Raw genomic sequence first — 20,545 nt, forward strand, 5'->3', positions numbered from 1 at the left:
GAACGAAATCTATAAAGAAGGAGGAGCCAACCAGCAGCGTCAGAGTGACGTTGAAGTTATAACGTCACAGAGATTTGAACGGTAATCGAAGAGCGCTCCAAACCGTTCATTCATCTCCCTCGCGATCGCGCGTAGAAGAAGAATGAATCCTTATATCTCTGTTCCGATAAAAGCCCATGCATTTTTGTCGGAGAAACGACAAAGCCAACGCATCGGGCCGGAGATAATTACTGCCGACGCCGTTCGCGCGTGACGCCGGCCTTCGTTCCGATCTCTCGTCGTTGGTTCAACGTTCGCCGCGCGTCGGTTCCGTATTTCGTTAAAATCGGAGCGACTAAGATTCTGTATCGCGCCGTGACGTATATAGGGGGAAGAACGAAGTCACTCCGCGGTGGCGAGAGCGTGCCCCAAACAAGACTTTATCATGCTTCGCGTGCTTCGCGAAGTGACGGGGAAAGGAGAGGAACCTGCGCCGCTTGGTGGCGATAAGCATAATGCAACACGTCGTACTTAGTTCACCAGACACGAACGCAGCATCCCGTCGCTGTAAAAATTCGCGCTCGCGAGCGGAAGATTCGCTCGTTGTTGAGAGCGACCGGCGTACAACGGTCTCATTCATCGGGTATAAATACGGCGACGAGACAGCAGCGACGGCGGCGTGACGTCACCTGATTGAACACGTCACGACATGGCAACTGAATGTGTGTATCTTTTGGTCGTCCCATCACGTGCTCGACGTACGTCTCTTTTGTACGCGTTCGGACGCCGATCGAAGGCAGAGAGCTAGATACAGAGGAGAAAGAGACAGATATACATGTATATACATATACATGTATGAACAGAGCGGAGGGAAAACGAAGGGGAGGAGAAGGAAGGAAAGAGAGAGAAAGAGAGCGGAGCGAGGACGCGACAGAGGACGTTGCTTCCTTTTAATGCGATCTCTCTGCATCGTCGTCGTCGTCGTCGTCCTCATCGATGTACACGCGTGTGCGTGCGTTGCCTTCTCGCGCCAGATGGCCACGAACGAATGACTGTGCGCACAGACCCCTCCTCTTCAACTATTTATAGTAGGAACCGATAAAAACGCCAGAACACCGCCCGCTAAAAAATTATGTCGAGCTGCCGCGCGCGCAAAGGCCGGAATGCCGGACACACTTTTTGCCCGATATCCGGAGTATTTTGTTTACTCTTGTAGGGAAGCGAAGACGACGGTTGCTGACGCGAGGCTTTTGTTTTGAGAAATATGCTACGCGTTTATTATATTCATTCAACATCAGGTATAAAGTAAATCGATGGTTCTTACACGCCAAACAAAAGTATTTCAACTTTTGACTCGATGACTTATATTGTTTAAAGAAACCGAGAGGCATCTATAGAGATTCTTAGAGCTACAACGCAATCTCAAAAGGAAATTACGATCACTCGACAATAAATAGAACACTCGGCGGAACTCGATTTTACACTTCTGTCGAGTGTCCGCTACTCTCACGTTAAATTGGAGTCGTAAAATATTGGCTTTAAAGGTGCGATCTTTTAATCACACAGTTATTTTTATAAAAGATCTCACACGTTAGTGGCTAACGATTCTACGTTATGAATGAAAAGTCCATGAATGAGTTTATGCATCGTATCTGTGGAATCTAATAATCGCAACACCGGGAATCGATTTTCCCGAAGACTTCAACAGATCAATGTTTGGCAATGCACACGACCTAGTGCCCCGCGTGCGTGCTTGGTTCAATCTCGTCTCTACGCTCTGTAAACAATCACAAACCAGAACAAAGCTTCCGAAGTAGATTTCAGGACGAACGCAAACAAATGAAATCATCGAGCGATAATACCTTCCACGGCGCCGTGATCACACATCGTGACATCGTCAAGTTCCCAGGGTATATCGCGACGAAGGGAAGACGAGGGGAGAACCCTCGAAACGATCGCGGATTCGGGGGGGACGAACCCCACGACCCCACCGTCGACCGTCGTCGTCGTCGTCGTCGTCGTCGCCGCGCGATCGATCGATCGCGGGGCGCGGGGCGCGGGACGCGGGGCGCGACCCAAAAACAGAGAACAGAGGGGAGAAAGACTCACCGTTGGCCTTGAAGGTGGTCGCCGTCTCGAAGCTGGGCGCCCTCACCGGATGCTTCTCCTTGTTCCTGTCCTGCACGTAGCTGACGGCGAGGCTGACCGCGGGCAGGGAGTCGCCGCGGGTGAGCGGCGGCCTGACCGGATGCTGCTCCTCGAGGGAGAGCCGCTTGTCGCTGTGCTCGTCCTCGTCGATCGCCGAGATGCCGCGCTTGAGCTGGGTGATGCCGCGCGTGTGGAGGGTCATCTGGTGCGCGGCGACCGCCGCGAGATGGGCGCTCGACAGACGCGGGGGATTGCTACGGATGCTGTTGGCGATCTCGTGGCCCTCGTCGCCGTGCTGGCGGCCGACCTGCTGCTGCTGCCTGGCGGCGGCCGCGGCCGCCGTGCCCGACGTGAACTCGGTGATCGAGTTACGGTGGTGCAGCTGCGAGTAGCTGGCGATGTTGTGGTGGCGCGTGTGGCTGCCCTGCGGCGTGTTCTGAATCGGCAGGACGTCGAGATTAGTCCCGCCGTTGTGCTCGGTGTGGCCCGCGCTCGTCCGATACGTCTTGGACGCGGCGGACGACCGGGCGTCCTGGAAGCCGTGCGCCTTCTTCAGCTGCTTCGCCGTCTCGAGGACGTGGTCGATCCGGTCGGCGCCCTCGTAATTCACGCAGCCGCGGCACACCGGCTCCGCGTAATCCATTATCATCGCCCACGGCATCCTGGGCAGATCGCACAGATAGCACTGCGTCCGTTTGCCCATCATCCTGCCGGCGTGAAACGTCGTGTCGGCGTCGAGGAACTCTCCCGCTGTTTGATAACGATGGCGGTGGTGATGAGCGATGCCGACGCTCACGGGGGGCAGGGAGGTGTTCGCAATCGTCCACTGTGTCGTCGCTCGGCGATTTATCACTTCACATCCACTGTTTGTCTCGCGGCACGTATATCTCCCCCGGGGCTCTTATCTCTCTCGCTTAAACTCGCTATCGCGACTATCCTCGCGCTTGATCGTCCGCTTTGTCCACTACTTATCTCCCACCCTCTCGCTCTCGCGCGGGATCACTCCGCTCCAAGTAACGAGAATTGATCCCGACCGCGCGCCGCACTATACTCGTCCGAGAAATAACCGCCGCTCGAAATAACGACGTAGACGACGATAACGTCAACCACCTCCCGTCACGCGCGCACTCCGTCGCCGCGGCTCGCGGGCACATGAGCCGCGAGAGGACGAACGCGTAGCGACGCCCGACGACGCCCGCTCCGCTCCGCCTCGCCTCCTCGCCTCACCTCACTTCGCCACGGCGCGTGGGGACACCCGGAGCGAACGACCCGCGGGCGAAAATCCGCGAAAGGGGAGAGAAACCCGCGATGGCGACGGGAATCCGCGGCGTCACTCGCCACTCTTCGCGGGGGAGGGGAAAACTCGCGCGCGCCCTCCGAGGGCTCAAAGAGGCGCTCGCCACGGAATCTCCGTGCTTCCCTTTCAACTCGGTGTATCTCACTGTCTCGCACGCACCGGGAAAGGAAACGCGAGGCGGCGGAGCACCGCAAAAACGCGAGGCACACGCGATCGCGACCAACCGTCGCCGTAATACTCTTCTTCCCTCTCTCCGCTCTGTGAATTCTCTCTTTCTCTCTCTCTCTCTCTCTCTTTCTCTTCTTCTCGACAAACGAACACGAGACGAACACGCGAAAATTAACGCGGGATATATCGGCGCGACGAGACGTACGCTCGCCCGTCCGACTGCCGTACGAAGAAACGAACGCTCGAGAATGCGGCGGCAAAAGCCGAGCTAGACCGTCGCGCCGCGTCCCCACCTCCCCAGTCCACCAACCTAGCTCCGTCCCTCTCGCTCCCGAGGCTGCCTTTCTCTCTTTCGCGCGTCGCTCGCATTTGTTCGGCCGCGTTCGGCACCGCTCGATCTCCTCCCCCCTCCCCCGTCACCGCTGGCAGATCTATGTACGCTCTTTTTCTCTCTCGCTCTCTCCTCCCTTTCTCTCTCGCGCGCGCTCGTCTCGTTCCCCCCCTGCGTGCCCTCTGGCCATTGCCAAGCCATTCCCTCCTCCCCCTCCCGCCACCCCCCCGCGACCCGTAACACCGTCGTCCCTAAAAAACAGCTACGACGACACGACGACGACGGCGACGACGACGCGCTCCGCCAATCGGACGTTGTGGCGTCATGGTGCATGACGTCATAATCGCGAGGCTGCGCAGGCGCGCCGCGGAGTGCCCTAGGGGGACACGTAGGCAGCGACCGGGATCCGGCGGAGCGCGAGAGGGTTACCCGGAGGTGAAGCAGGGGGGGAGGGGAGGAAAGCTCGGAGCGTCGGGGATCACGAGGGGGAGGCTGCATGCTGTGTGCACGCGCGCGCGCGCGCGCGTTCTCTCTTTCTCTCTCTTGCATCAACCCGGCGCCCACTCTTCGCAATGAACAGCCGGTTTTACACAGCCGTGAAAACGCGAGACCGGACCGTATTAGCAATTATTCTTATCGAAGTGTCTCGCTACCAGAGAATGCGAATAAAGGACTTGAGATTGGGGCTGATGTGACGCTGCGCGAAAATCTCACGATTATTTGTGATAAGATACACGGAGTCACGCAGAAACGCGCCGTTGCAGTTTTTATCGCGCGAGCGGTGTTTTTTTTTCTTTTTTATAATTTTTGAGCGCCCGGCGAGTATCGCTAACGCGATACGTCGATACGGGATGCCGGCTGTTTGCGCGAATCAATAAGCGCGATGTCGAATTTTGAAGGTACCGATTAGTGTACGTTGGAATGCCTCAAATGCGTCTCGAGTATCTCGGCGTCTTCATTAGACAGCGTTACGTGACGATGACTCGATATCATCGTATCGACCGCTGCTCCTTGTCACGAAATACTTTTTTAGAGAATTTGCACGTATTATTTGTGTAATGCGTATTACAAATAATATTCCTATTCACTCCAACCAGCCCTTTCGTGTCCCAACGAGTTTCTAATCCTCGCATCATAACTCACGAACGAATTGACGAAATTTAAATGTTCCAAAGCGCAAATTGAAGCTAAAAGTAGTAGCTTTAATTTGCGCTTTGGAACATTAAATTTCGTCAATTCGTTCGTGAGTTATGATGCGAGGATTAAAAAGGGCGGAAAATACGTTGAAGTGAATAGGGATATCTATCTCTATGTATCTGTGTATCATTTGCACGTATAATTTGTAATTATTCCATTAAAAATTCCTCGAAATAATTTTTAATTCAATTCGCAAGATTTTCAAGTTAAAAATAATCATCCCGCGAACTCGTATTATACCCGCGAAAAACCGGCGAGAAACTTGTATTTTTCGTTGCAGTCGACTCTCCGCGGCCCATCCCCTCTAATCTCTGTGGCATAAACAATGATCATTTACTATCGTCGCAGCCGCTGAGTCGACACGAATGGCGCGTTATTTTATCGCTTCTCTTTTTTTGCGATAACGCGACCGGTGATAACGGTCGATAGGAACCACCGAGGTGTAGGTGCATTATCGCCGGTGTCGTGTCGAAACGAAACGACACACACACGCTGTGCGTCATCCTTTCAGGTCGAATAAATCAGTATTGAGAATTGCACGTGTAAATTTTTAAACGTCCGAGAAACTGAACACCGATCACGTCTGAAGAAACGGTACAGTTCAGTGATAATTATAGCGTATCCAGGCGTTAATGAGATCAATTTACATCGATAAATAAATTTATTTTAAGCGAGTGACACAATAATAAAACGTAATCAGAAAGGTGAATCGACAAAGTTCGAGCTGAATTTTTAGCTATCGTCACTTTTTCTCGAATGTTTTCGTCGTCGTCGGCGGGATATCTCGTCTGGCTGGGACCTGATAACGATTTATATAACTCGGGAATTTCGTAATCGCTGTTGCCGCTATACACACTAAGGAGTCACGAAAAATCGCGCTGAAAAAAGCCGTCTCTCGGGGCCGAGTGAATGATGCGAGATTTATGTTTATATCTCGGTTATTTGCGTAACACCGCGCCGATAACGCGCGGCAGTTTGCATCATATCTCGAATTATTACACGCTCATTAATGACGCTCGCGCAACGGCGTGGTGGTACGTACGTTTGCTAACGAGACGTCGATTATGTCGAGCGGCACGTCGACGATCTGTCAGCAATGTCAGCGTGCGTGCAAAGGAAAAAAAAAGAAAGAAACGAGCGCAGCACTGACGTCAGGAGCAATTTGGTGAACGTTGACTGTCGCGGCTGCTGCGTGCAGTCTGCGCTGCGCTTCCTCTCTCTCTCTTTCTCTCTTGCCGGGTCGCTCAGCGAATGACATCAATCTGACATCATAGCGTACAGTACAGCACGAGATTGTAACGTGAACCCTCCCCTCTCGGAAGAGCGAGGGACGATCTCCTAACCTCGACCATGGCGGGGGCAAGGAGAGGGTATAATTAGACGAGTCGGCTTATCAGTGCCCATTCGTCGCCATCTCCGCCTCGGATCCGGGTAAACAAAACGTTTCTTGCCTGCCTCGGATATATATATCTCCCCCTCTTGAAAAAATAGTGTGTGTAGATTGTAGATTAAATCGAGGAAATCAGCGGTCGAGGAAAACCGCGATCGTCTGCGAGATGTAAGCGCGTCTACCAGATAACTGATAACGTAAGCGTTACGTAATAATAAAAGGTAACAATAAAAGATAACGCTCGAAAATTACGTGAGGTAATATACAGATAATAAATTCTTGTACTCGTGAAAAAAAAAGTGAGTAATATCCGCATAAGCGTAAGCATAATAAGTAAACGAGCGATTTGTCTGGACGGTTATCCCACCGCGCGATCCCACCGCGATTTCGACGTTATCATATGGCTCGTACTTAATCGAGGGTCTCATCTATCTCTCTCTCTCTCTCTCTCGCTCTTTCTCTCGAAGGACCGATAACGAGGCTGCGAAAGCCGAATCGAGGGCTCCCGCAGCGAGACCGCAAACACGCGGCCGCGACGAGTAAATCGAACGGAGGCGATTGATAAATTTGGCCTGACCTCTGGGATAACTCGGCCACGTGCCGCCTGTATATTACGGTGCAGGGCGTAATGCGCCAAACATTATTTATCGCGACCAAGAATATACACCGCGCCGACGACGAAGATAACGGAGACAGTTCGCCGATTGACCGAGGACGGCCGTCCTCTCCGCGAATCAGTGCTGGCGTAATAAAACATCGCCGCGCGCACAAGTGAATATTATCAGCGTCTACCACATAGCACGAGAGTGCCCTTGTGCCCGACTTCCAAGAAGATCACACCACACGGGGATATTTCCGTTTTATTCCTATTCATCATCATTTGCAAAAATTGTAACCAGAAGTACCCATCGATCATCATATTTTCCTCCGTTTTCAATCTTTGTTCGATACGAATCAGGTAACTTTCGTGAAAAGGTCAAAGGTTTTTTTTAGCTGCAGAAAGAAAAGGAGCAGACGAAAAGGGCGAATATCGGGAAAGCAGTTTTATAGGTTGAGATGAATCTACGTTCTGGATTAGACAACGTGGCACGGGCTCGGCGTAATTTCATACTGTATTTTAATACTGTCGTCTATCTCTGAAATGATCCTCCGCTCTCTTTGCACAAGAACGAAGAACGACACAAAAACCTCGGATATTCCTTCCGCCTCGCGTTGCGCAAACCACGAACTTTTCCCACATTCATTATTGCGACGGATCGGACGGATTTATTATTTTCTCTCATTATCAGATCGGTCGATCCAGGGACAGCTTTACGTCGCGTTGCAAAATAAACTTCCAGCCGGGGGACGCGCTGATGTGAGAATCACTGCGGCCGTCTCGACGTTCGACGAGCGCAGCTGTAAATCGAATAAGTCGTCTGGCTTCTAATTTTATTGCGCGACAGACTTGGGAACGAAATCGAGCGCGCGCCGTCTTTCGCGGCGGTATTAAAAATTCGTCAATGAATCTTTCAACGATTTCGCGTCGCGAAATACAGTCGTCCCGCTGTGACAGACCTTTATACGACTCGCCGCGGGTATACACAGATCTCTTTGTGATGCAACTGCGTTCGGTTACGTCACAGTGAGGGAGAACAAGATATTGCTTTCGTAATTTCTTAAATAAAATCCGAGCTGCGAATAAGAGATTACGCGTCTGAGCGATAAAAGACAGCGATAAGAGCTCGCGCAGGATGTACTTATCGCTTAACCATCACGCTTTCGTCGCGACGCGACGCGATGCGACGCCGCGACGTTCGGAAATACTGTTTATGTCACACGTGCATGGAAAGTGGCCCATTACACACGCGACGCGTGCGTGATAGCAGATAGACCACTTTCCACGCACTTGCAACATAAAATAGGGTGTGTAACACGTGTGTTAAGTTGAAAATTGGACGTGCGGGTGATCGCACTCGCCTCCGGCTCGTGCGTCCACTCCGCACGTTCAATTTCCATCTTACAGCACTTGTTACACAAATAACTATTAAATAATACGTAATCTGGCGTTTCAAACGCGAAACAACCATGAAAACGGTATCCCCTGCCCTCGGCCTTATCGAGGTTCGAGGCGTTATTTAAAAGAAGCACGCGTCAGAGACCGTGATATCCGTGCGTATCGTTTTCTTCGCGCTACCGCGCGCGATACGGCAGGACGTAACGTATACGCCGATTACTTTATCTCGACCCTATTCCCAACGAAAAGGCCGCGTTTCTCTACCTCTTTTTCCCTCTTTCTCCACCGTTATCACAGCCGGCTTCGATAACGATTTGCCAGCGGAAGATTTCACACCGATGAGAGCGAGAGACGCGGGGCCGAAGCGCCGAGCGTGAGGCAAACCGGCGCGGCGCGGCGCGGCGCGGCGCGAGCGGAAACGTGATCGCGTGTCGCCCTCGTTCCATCGATTCGCTCATACGCGAATCAGACGCGGCGAGAATTTCCGCCGACGGGGCGAATCGATTCGACACCTTGAATTCGCGAAGCGGCCGTATCCGGCCGACCGATGCCGCGCGATCGAAACCCACGTGATTATTACGTAATCGCGCTCTCGCCCGCGCTCGTTTTTAACTCCCAGGGCCAACCCAAGTTTTCACCCCGTCTATCTCGGCGCGCGGGGCGCGCATCGAACGTTCTCCGTAATTATATCAATTAGGCGCTCCACGCGACGCGTTCTGATGTCATGCCAAATTAACGGTGTTAAAAAATTTACCGTCACGTTACGATAGAAAAACTGTCGAATCATTATCGTTATCTCGTTCGCATATTTCTCTGTTTTCTGATACGACAGTGGAATTTTTGGTATCAACGAACGATAGGAGAACGTTAAATACCGCGATAAAACAATGAATGCGTTGGGTTTTTAATGACGATCTCTCCTTCCTCCTTCATCCCGTAAAGCAACGGCAGGTGAGATAGGACGACGAGCTTAATCGCCGTTGAGAAAACGGCGAACGCGTTATCGACGACACGTGACGTAAGGAATACACCTCGTATCGGTTATTTGCGACCGAGCTCTTTAAATCGATGGAAACCCCCGACGGGGGGTGAGAGATGCGAACGCGTGTGTCGCATGACCGATAAGATGTCAGAAAACTGCTCGCGTTATTTGCAGAAAAGTCAGATAGCCGTTAGCGGTGAATATCCGTCGTCGCGCGACGGTTTAAATTGTGCCATTTGTGCCTGAGGGAAATTGCGTCATCGCTTGGCCAGAGGACGGTACACAAAACAACCGTGTTTATACCTCGCGTCGAGAAAAAACGCAATCAATTTTAATAAATTTCTCGCGGACCGTGATTTATATCCTTCGTTAAAAAAAACAAAGAAAATACATATTTATAAGAGAAGAGAACGGAGGAATCTTCTTTATTCTTGCGCGAAAAAGTACGCGAAGGTTTTTAAAAAGGATAAAATGCGTGTAAAAAATAACATAAACGATAAATAACAACTGAATATTTTCAGTTCATTTTATTCCAACTCTGTCGCGCCCATAATTTTGTTGACGCTTTCGTTATCACGTCCCGCAACAAAGGGATCGTTGTACTTTCTCGCGTGTAACTCAGGCTTCGGCCAGCTCGCCGTTTTACGTGCTCGCCCCAGAGTCGTATGTCTCGTGACGTCATCTCGACGGGATCTGGCAACGCCGCGCGGGCCGACGAGCGGCGCGCGACGTTGTCGACTCGAGCGAGCGAGCGAGGGAGCACGCGCGCGCACACGCCGGGCCCCTCTCTCTCTCTCTCTCTCTCTCGCCGGAAATTCGGGACGTCTGGTTTCTTCTGGACCCGTCGTCATGATTTCCGCTGGCATTCCTTTCGTCACGCACGCGTGCACGCACGTACGCGAGCATGCACGCACGCACTCACGCACGCACGCATGATGACGAGCGTGACTCCAAGCGGATTCCACCTACTCGATACAACCGCGACGTAACGTAACGTACAGGATTTAAGTCGCGATATTCAGACTGCATCGGCGCGTATTTTTACGGAAATGCTCGCGTCGTCACCTGAGAACCGGAGAATCCGTTTTGGCTGCGACAAACGAATAGTTTCGCGCGAAGATACACGCCCGAGGGCAGTATCCTTGGCCCGTATATCCGAGGCCCCCCGAAGATGTACACGAATATCAGTTTACTCCAACTCTGTTTATCTAGAACATCTTTTGATCCACACTCGCGTCGCATATTTACTGCTGTACATTAACGGCCAATGTGTAACGACGTGAAAAGTTAGAGAAGAGACTTCGCCACTCTTACATCTAAATTATAATATAATAATATCTTTATTGCAATGTGTATAATATTTCTGAAAACTGCAAGGAGATTCAAGGTAGATAAAATGTAAGAGTCAGAAAAGTACGCGCAAAAAGTAAGGCCCAACAATGTTGCCGTTATGAAAGCCTACCAGTAACGAACAAGGAGACAGATAATGAGATTATAATCTATACAAAGGATCGAGACCTCAAAAATTAATCGTCGAATTCCGTCTTAATTAAGTAAATCAAAAATTAATGATTGCGTCGCGTGGAGACGATATTATAGTCGCAGAGTCTCGACAGTCGGAACAGTCATACCGGACTATAAATATACGATCGTGATACCCGAACTCCGAATCGATTCGCGTCGAATACGATTCGAGAGAGAGGGAGAGAGAGCGAGGGAGTAAGGAAATCAGCGAGAAGGGGAAAAAAAGGGGAAAAAGATCCGTCTGAATCGGGCTTTACGCTCGCTCGCTCGCGTAAAAAAAAAAAAAACGTAAGGACGACGCCAGCAGCCTCTTCCGCCGATTGTGGAAATGCGGCGGCCGCCAGGTAGCTCGGAGCGGATAATATCGTTCTGTCACGTCACACGATCCCCGCCGGTCGGTCGGTCGGAGAAAATCAATCCGCGCCGCGCGCGCGCGCGCGCGGAACGCTACTAACTTTCCCGCGGAAAAGCGGGCGACGCGGACGGGCTACTAACCGCACGGAAAACGTCGACGTGCCTCAAGGGTCCCCGTTGCGATATTGACCCGAGGTTGCGTTAGGTTATTTCTGTCGGGGCGAGGGGACGGGGGTGAGGGCCGACGGAAGAATAGGGGGGGTTCGTGTACCTTTTCAGGTAGAACGCTCGGGTTTCCGCGAACCCGGTTCTCTCTCGCTTCCTTTATTTTTTTTTTCCCGCTAATCTCCGTCCCTTCCTTCGCCCGCCTCGCCCTCCCGCCTCATATCCTTTGTTTCTCTCGCACTTTCGAATCCTCCCTCGTTCTCCCCTCGCCCCGCGGGAAAGGGGAGCGACGGGATGAGGGAGAGGGAGGACGACGCGCGCTGATCCGCTCCGACGGCGTGTCATTTCATGAATATTGGCCTTCGACCGTGTCCTTGGCCCCGTATCGGTTCGCGAGGGATATCGCGCGCGTATCGTGGCCGCTCGCTCGCTCGCTCGTTCATCCGTTCCGTTCGTTCACGCCCGCCTCGGTCGCCCGCTCGCTCGCTCGCGCGTTTGCGAAATCGCCGCGGAGTAACGGCCGGCTCCGAAATAGAAGCCGTCGTCGCGCGCCGCGCTTTTACGGAGCGCGTCTCTCTTTCTCTCTCTCTCCCTTTCGTTCCTTTCTTGCCGCCGACGTTTCCCGCTCCGACCACCGCGAATTAAGGCTCGCGCACACCGAGCGCACCTGCGCCTCTGTTCCTCTTCCCAATGCTCTGAATTTTCTGTTGTTATGTTATTGTTACGGTATTATTTTTTGTATGTTATTTTTACATTAGTATTCTCGTGTTCTTGACCTAAAAGAGTCGAAAATTCTACTACTCTTTTATCTTGAGGTAGTTTCGTACTTTTCTGGACTCATTGTTGTTTAGTTTAGGAATGTCTATTATTGCTTTGATGCAAGAATCGCCTTATAAATCTCCGGGGATTTTTTTCAGGTATATAGATATGCACACTTTGAATCACCGTAATCATCGGTGATTCAATAACTACCATAACGTAGCGTAAAGTAGTAAAAGAACCGCTGCAGGAAGAGCGACAAGAAACTCCTCTTAAGATCGATTCCTTCTCCAATGTCGGCCGTCGATTTTAATTACATTGTCACTCTTAATTTCAGCCGCTGGTGTACGTAACCGTAATATCGGGATTCGCGATTGAAAAGAAATTCTTAATCAACTTACGCTTTATCACGTAATATTCTAAGTTTAATACTATCGAAGCAGTCCGAATGATCGATTTGTAATTCACTTTTTAAATTACTCAGATTTACAATGGTATATATTTAAAGTCTTTTCGTGATCTTTGTTGCAAATGATTAAACCGATCAATTTACACTTTCCTCCTTTATCTCTTTCTTCAAAGATATACTTACCGTACATTTAAATAGTAGAAAGTAATCGTCAGTAGTTTTAGCGATAAAGAAAGATAAAATCCAAACTAATCTTAAAAAGCCAGCTATAGATCGTTGGACTTCAAACGGGTATAGATAACTGTAGTGTTTCGCAGCGTTTCAACTTTTACTACTTCACGCCAGTTGTACGATTAGTAATGGTTGAAGTATGGTATGGTACACGTATACCTGCGGTTAAAGAATACGCAGCTTGAAAGCGACCCTTACTCGACATTAGGCGCTTTTTAAAACGGTTAAACCTTCCGGAAATCTCGCTGCCTGAGATAGAGTCGCAAAATTTACGATTCCCAACAAGTGCCTGTCGGTTTCCTTTTCAATAACGTCGGCCCATTTCGCCTAGCGTCACTTGAAAGGAAACAGGATTATTTTATTGACTTTAAGAAAAAAGATGAACGGTAAAGATATATCTTTTTTTCTCGATTTTAGGTCCTAACTGACCTAACTCTTTTTTTTAAATAAGCAAGACAAAAAAAAATAAAGAAACGAAAGTACACGTGCTTAAAAATCGCTGCACGATTATGGGTTAAAGATCGTAAATCTTCGTCGTGCTTTTTTTAGGTACTGAAAAAGACTCTTCGAAACCTAGCTGTTTATGAACTATTTAAGCCATTGTTAAGTAAGAGTCGGTTGCCAAATCAGCTACTTAATATCTTCACGCCATATATTGTGAAAACTTGCTACCTAAAAAAAATAGTCTTCCGTAAACTTCGCACAATAGTGCGATACCCTTCAAGGAAGTTACCTCTTACAATTGCGTTTGAAAGAGTATTAATAATCGGACGTTTTCTCCCGAAGCATCGGCTTCATCGCTGTTCCGTCGCAAAAACATAAATCGTGTGCTCGTAGGAGAACAAGAGCATTTGTTATTACATCTTTATTTCGCGAACAGCGACAACATATACGCGCAGCGTCTCCCCGCCTATATTGCAGCTATAAAGGGAAGAGAGCAATGGGTCGCTAACCAGGATTAATCAAGCCGCAGACTGCCGGCGCGCGATTCGCCCTTTAGCCGTCACCTCGTTAATAGGCACGTCGCGGCACACAAAGGCCGCGCGCGAATTCGCGACGGCAATTTTCGAATTTGCCGAACGAAAACGGCGCCGCTCGCCATTGTGATGGTAATGGCCGGCGTGACGAGCGAGACTCGTTCTGATGGTCGTCGGGCGTGCGCATCCTTTAAAATTTAAATCGACCCGTCGAACGACCCGCCGATCGGGGGGGAAAAAAAAAAGATGAGAAGAACCGACAGGCCCGGGCGCGTTCGACCTAATTCGACCGGCCCGCTGATAACGGTGACGTCACGCAGCGTGCTCTACTCGTTACTAGTCACGGACCGTAATACGTGACGAGCGCGGTGACGAGCGTGACGATAATAGTGCGCTACCATCGCGTACTACGTGTGCTACGCGTTAATGTTAAAACCCCGCGCCGCGCTCTCGTGACACGCTTTCGGCCGGCTCGCGCGCCTATTGACATCTCAACGCCACGAAGCCTCGAGCTGTTGATAGCCGCGGGGATCTTATCTCGCGTTCGTAAATTTGTACGGCTGTGATGCGAGGTCACGCCGATTTGTCTTGCCTATCCGCGTGTAACTCGACAATCACTTTGCAATGTCAGAAATAACTTCAACCATATCAGAGTTAGGTACTCTTAATCCGGGAACGGGTGCATGATCTTTTTTTTTGCATAAATAGTCACTTGGGGGTGATTTTTACACCCCAATTAAAAGTCACTATTATTGATTGCGTACTGCATATTTTTTATGATTCTATAATTTATTAGTATTTGAGGATAATGTATATAGATTTATTCAACATTTTCTGAGAGAAAGAGAAAAAAGTAAGAAGCTAAAAAAATATTTAATAAATGAAAGAAGCGAACAAAAATTGTTTCGATACTGGGATGTGAATATCACGTCAGTGCCCGTTCCCGGGTTAATTTTGTTTCAAGTATTTCTCCGCACGCGTTTATTATTTCGTACGTTTCCGCGTGTGAAACGCTAGAGTGAAAAACAGCGGGTTTCCTCTGACGGTTTACGCGAAGAGGAGAGAGAAAGCCAACGTGAAAAGACGTGAAAATTAATGGGCGCGAATTAAATTATCTCGAGAGGAAACTACGGAATATTTCCGTGCAGCCGGCTGCGATATTTTTGTCTCCCGGATTAGACACTGCGTGCGTGCGTGCCGGGGTCGCGTGTTCATTGCGGAGAGTCGCGAAACGTGAGAAAACGAAAGTACGGTGGCCGGGGTCGCTCTCTCGCGGATCGATAGCAGCCGCGAGAGCGGCTCTTTCGTCGTCAACGTCGCCGTCGCCGCCTTCGCCGTCGCCGTTGCCCTTCTTCCGGTGCTGCGCGAGCTTGCGCGGTGATGTCATATATTCGGCCGAGTTTACGCGTGTTTGTAAACAGGCCGAGCGAGAGAGATGCGCGGTGCGGGAAGAGAAGGAGGGGGGAGGGGGACGCGAGAGGGTGAACGACGGGGAGGAACCTTTCCTCAGGCCTGGATTCAGATGGGCCCTTTATTTGCCGAGGCGATTTGTACACCTGCCGAAAGGCTTTTAATGATAATAGAAGACATAGAAGTTGTCAGAATCGATAGATAACGACGAAGCTAATGGCACTCTTTGGGTTAGATTGTATTGTTAAGTTTGTTCAAGGAAAAGTAAACGACTCTAATGACACTTGGTCTACGGAGACTATCCCGGTCTGCTGCTTGTCGGTATCTCTAAAGTGAATTTTCATATGTGTACAAATACTTATACACCGATATTGTTCGTTAAATATTTGTATTTGAGGATTAATTATTTATAAAACCGCTAATGACGGAACTAAAAAAGCATTTCTGTTGACTTCTGTAATATATAATCGTGTTACATTCTCGATCATGATGGAAGAAAACGAGCGAGAAACGTTTGCGATTGAACGGCCGGCTCCCACGTGTCTCCAGCATTGCAAGTTGGATCTGCGCAGACGTCTCGCGTGCGTTCCTTCCTCGTGTAACTCGGCTTTGTCGAGCCTCGGTTGCGTCGCTCTCTCGCTTTCTCGTACGCGGTCGTGACGTCACACGCTGCAAGTTGAGCCACAAAAGAGAGAGAGCGAGAGACCACGTTAATACTGGTTGCGAGAGAGGAGCGGTAGTCGGACCCAGTCGGACCACGAGAGGGGAACGGGGGAAGGGCAACGCGCGCTATACCGGGTGTCCAGAGTATCGCATAAATCGACGAATTTCGATTTTCCTTCGATGAGGGATTTCATGAGAAATTGCATAAACAATTACTGACAATTGAAAATTTAAGAATAACATTTAAGAAATTTGAGAAAATTTTAAAAATTAACAAGAGGTTTAAAAATTAAAGGCTCGTGGTTAAGATCAAGCTCGCATAAATTAATGACAGAGTCTCATTTCTTACTCAACTTATATTCAAGACATTTCAAGATATTTATCAGGAGAACGAAACGACAGTCTTTCGTCGAATTTTTATTGAGGGTAAACCAACCTTAAACTCGTCTCCGAATTGCGGTTAAAAGAGCATCCGGCGCCTCTGGGACACCCCATACGCGGAACAGGGCGTCGAGCACGCATGGTTGTTATTTACGCACGCGATGACACTGTCCGCGTGTGTGTGGCCGTTGCCGCCGGCGAATTTTGGAAATATTAGGCAATCTACGTCCGATAGCACCTCCGGATTCTACGAACGAAACAATGCATCTGCGTGGCTCACGATATACGCGCAGATGCAGATGCGTTCGTGACACGCGTCCAGCGCGGTTAAGTTATGGCCCAACGAGTCTCAATTTGACATTAAGCATGGTCGTCACTTTTAATAGATAAGAACTGAGAACAAGCGGCCGAATTTAAATAATGCGCAAGTACATACAAAAAATAAAATTTATTCCTAAACATATATTTCTTCTACGTTATTATATTAATTTTTAATAATGTAAAGATATATGCAACCATTAATTTTCATGAACGCCTTAAATGTTGTTATACATTTTCATATCTGAGATAATTGTCATTTGCGAAAAAATTACTTCCTCCTCATTCGCTGCGTAATATGTAAGATGACTCAGAAACATTTCTGAGTCACGTTTCCATGTTGCATCGCATGTATCTCGTATCTATCGCAATGATCGTCCATAAACCGTTACTGCTTAACAATTCGTTCGCTATTATAGGCCGTTCGTGCACGGCTTTTACGAACTCGTGAAGCATTTCGCAAATAAGATCGTGACTATTCGCCGACGTTTTTTACAACTGGTCTTCCATGGTGTATACAGACTTTGTTTGTTTCCTATAATCCTTTTTCCTTTTCTTTTCCATTGTACGGCCTTTATCTGCGCTGAGAGAACCGTCGACACTCCTTTGAACGGTTTTGTCGTATATATTGATCGTATGCCATGTCACATGCCTATCAAATGCCTCTCTTCTCCGCGCTCGTCTGCGTCTCATCATCGATGCACTCTCCACGATTCACCAATGTACCGTCTCTCGATTTCTCCGAGATCAAATTCAGGCCAGCCTTCAAGTTCCCTATCCGTCTCTGCCGGCTGTGTTTTACGATGTCGAGTATGAGATATCAAGTGCATCTCTTCTTCGTGACATACGTCAAGAGAAATGTATGTCTTTTTCGCGAATTAAAATTTGGACAAAAAACAGAATTTTAAGAATTTTAATCTGATATTAAAATGCTTAAAGAACTTTATCGAATTGTCCTTTGGAAAGAATCTATTACTATATTGTTACAGAATGTAACATTTTATTACTGATATAGTGAAATTATACGCAAAAAATGTTTATTTCGAGTACAAAAAGAAGTTTTTTTTTACGTGACGATAATTATCGTTGACTTTTTGTTACGTTTTGCTTCATCTCAAACTAGCGATATGTACGATTCATAATAGATTTGCAGAAATTCGTTGTTCGCGATGGATCCTTTCGTATTGTTTGCGATTCGAGGTTCGTCGTTTCTACATATATGTAGCTCTGTATGCGAACAAGGCGAATTGACACTTTGTTGATTCGCGCCCTTCGATTTTGTCGAAAAACCGCTCCACTGGCGTGTCAGCACGAATGTTAAACAACGAACGCGAACTCGACGAATCTGCCTGTCAATGCTATTCGCGAATCTCGTACGAATCGCGAGCTACAAAAATCTGAAATTCGTTTGAAGAAAGAAATCCATCGCGATCAATTTACGTCGTTAATATAAGGGGGAAACTGGGGACAATCTATAGGACAAAGTCGTACGGCGGCGGCGACACGTGCTTCGGACTGGACGAACTCGCGCTGGACTCATTCGGGCTGCTGGTCGCCCGCTTCTTTTTTGCCTGGTCCCGCTCCGAGTGTCGTCGCTCCAGCTGCCTCTCCCAGTCCCGCCGCTCCAGCTCCATCTCCCACTCCTGCCGACCCTGCCGATCCTGCCACTTATCCCGCAGCTCCTGCCGCATCTCCCGATTTAGGATTTGAGTAATTTCTACGTCCTGCACGATCGCGAATATCTTGGTCTTGGTGATGTTCAGGTAATAGGGACTCAGTGACTTCAGAGTCGGCGCGATGCTGGCCAGGAAAGCGTCCACGGAGTGAGACTGGGACGACGCGGCCTGGAGCTTGAGATCGTTGCTCTTTGCGGAATAATTCGAGGTCGTTAATTCAATCCTGGGGATAACCAATCCTGAGTCATCCTCGACTTCTTGTCTGGGCTCTTCGTTCCTCGCCGTCGGTTCCTCACCGTGCGACCTGATGTTCGTTTCGTCCTCAGTCACTTCGGGATTGGCGGCCGGCTTCGTTTGCAAATCGCGAATGTCATCGCGCTTCATCGGCGGCGTCTCTTCCGCCGCCGGCACCTCATCACTTTCCCTAATAGAATCCGAGTGATTGGGGTCTCTCTCCCTTATGAATGGCAGCAGGAAGGTTAACTGGTTCTCGTATTTGTATCTCATGTTCCTGGGCTGTCCGGTCAGTCCGCTTCTCGTGACTCGTTTCTTCAGGGATTTCCGGTAGTTGTCCCTGATGTTGTTCCATCGCGTCTTGCACGTTATCGCTGAATCGAGTAACAATGTATTCTCGGATTATTATGTGTAACACTGTTGCTGTCTCGAGGATCTTTCGATCTTGCCTTTTACAGCAATTTCGCTCTTAAATTTCTTAATTAAATGCGCGTTTAAGCTTCGCCTCTCCACTCAATTTACATCGAAATGAATTACAGTCTCGACTAATTGCACATAGATGAATAATAGAAAGTTAGCTACTATTAACATCCGGAATTAAGTGGACGCATAACTTGTTACTAAATCCGAAACTAACTTCCATGCGCTTCCAGCGTGTAACACGGCGTCCTAATGCGAGAGATGGTACAAAGCGTAATCGATAATTTACCTGAATGCCCGAGGCACTGCGATATCTCTTTCCATACGCGTTGCTTGTGAATCCCATCGATGTATCTCTTTTCGGAAACGTCGTACAGCTCTGCGTGCTTTCGCACGCACTCGATAAGCATCTCGTCATCCATCGGAGATTAAACCGATAAGTTTACGCGGTACGTATTTCTTCGATCTCTTCGCTGCGCGTCGATTCCAAAAGCCAAACACGATTAAACACAGCAGTACGAATCACATCATCCGCGCTGGTTCACGGAACGGACGTTACTGACATCGGTATCGCCACTAGTCGGAAAGCCCCTTTGTAGCGATTCGCCGCGGCCTGATACGGACTGGCACGGACGTGCAAAATCCGGCACCACCAGCTGGCACGGACTAATGACGGATGAATTTATTTATTTTGCACAAGCGATCCAACGCTTATGATGAATAATCTTAATTTATTCTCTTTCCTTTTAATCATTCATTTCAGGGAACATTTTTTTTATAATAGAACAAGTGTTAATATAGATATCAGAAGTTAATACAAAGTATCGAAAAATACAGGTAAAATGGAATATTTTTGCGCGTTATAATGTATAAATCATATAGCTTTGGCATATAAGATATTCTCAATTATTGGCGAAATTATTTTAATTAAGTGTCTGATGCCCATTTCTACCAATGTAGATTAACTTTAATCACGGTTTAACTTACTTTCTATCTTTTTCTAACTCTTAGAGAAATAGGAAAAGAAGACAGGTAAGGTAAACCAAGATTAAAATTAACCTGCGTTGATAAAAATGGACATGAGTCATCTTTGAAGCTAACGAGCCCGCGAAACGGAACGCGAAATGTGCAGCAATAACCAATGTATCAAAATTGATTTAAGGATTAATAAATGTCAAGGATAGCACGTTCGCCGCATATTTGTTTTCTAGCGCTCGTTCAATGCTTAGACACAGTCACCGTGCTGTCATTCGCGAGAAGACTCGAAGGTATATAGTGACGCGAGCGTTCTGTTATTGTTTTTTGAGACGCAATTGCGATAAGCACCAAGAGAGAACGTGGCCCCTTACGAACAGTTGGCGTTCGTTTTACCATGCGCGATTAAATTAAATTCTAATTAACGATTCATAAACGAGGCGACGACTTATCGAAGAAGATATTTCGCGCGATCTAATTTTATTTTCAGCAAAAAATTGAAGAAGCCGGGAATTGTAAATTATTGCACATTTATGGTTGTTAATTATTTATGTAACGTAC

General features: G+C 48.5%; 3 protein-coding genes across 3 annotated transcripts in view; all 3 read right to left on the reverse strand.

Moving 5' to 3' along the window:
• LOC112468841 (interferon regulatory factor 2-binding protein-like B) overlaps positions 1-3,336 on the reverse strand; it is a 16,718-nt gene extending 13,382 nt beyond the window's left edge. Inside the window, exon 1 of the mRNA XM_025038203.1 lies at positions 2,089-3,336. Within this exon, the coding sequence (XP_024893971.1) occupies positions 2,089-2,833 (745 nt within the window). The 5' untranslated portion in view covers positions 2,834-3,336. The remainder of the gene's footprint in view (positions 1-2,088) is intronic.
• Positions 1-20,545, reverse strand: part of LOC112468853 — a gene marked incomplete at its 3' end in the record, with an annotated part of 64,013 nt that overhangs the window by 22,013 nt on the left and 21,455 nt on the right. The gene's annotated exons all lie outside the window — the stretch shown is intronic.
• LOC112468842 lies at positions 16,880-19,539 on the reverse strand. Its single transcript, XM_025038205.1, has 2 exons — positions 19,299-19,539; positions 16,880-18,963 (listed from the first exon to the last, which is right to left on the reverse strand). Exons 1-2 carry the CDS (start codon positions 19,429-19,431, stop codon positions 18,152-18,154), a joined length of 945 nt encoding a protein of 314 aa, XP_024893973.1. The 5' UTR covers positions 19,432-19,539; the 3' UTR covers positions 16,880-18,151.

Source organism: Temnothorax curvispinosus, unplaced genomic scaffold (genome assembly GCF_003070985.1).
Source record: "Temnothorax curvispinosus isolate PA1 unplaced genomic scaffold, ASM307098v1 QBEX01002158.1, whole genome shotgun sequence".
NCBI lineage: Eukaryota > Metazoa > Arthropoda > Insecta > Hymenoptera > Formicidae > Temnothorax > Temnothorax curvispinosus.

What these genes read in the sequence shown, in the direction of transcription:
- LOC112468842 (XM_025038205.1), bottom strand. Translation starts at nt 19,431, where the DNA reads ATGGATGACGAGATGCTTATCGAGTGCGTGCGAAAGCACGCAGAGCTG. An exon ending in GCAGTGCCTCGGGCATTCAG is followed by an intron (nt 18,964 to 19,298) that starts GTAAATTATCGA and finishes TACTCGATTCAG; the next exon opens with CGATAACGTGCAAGACGCGA.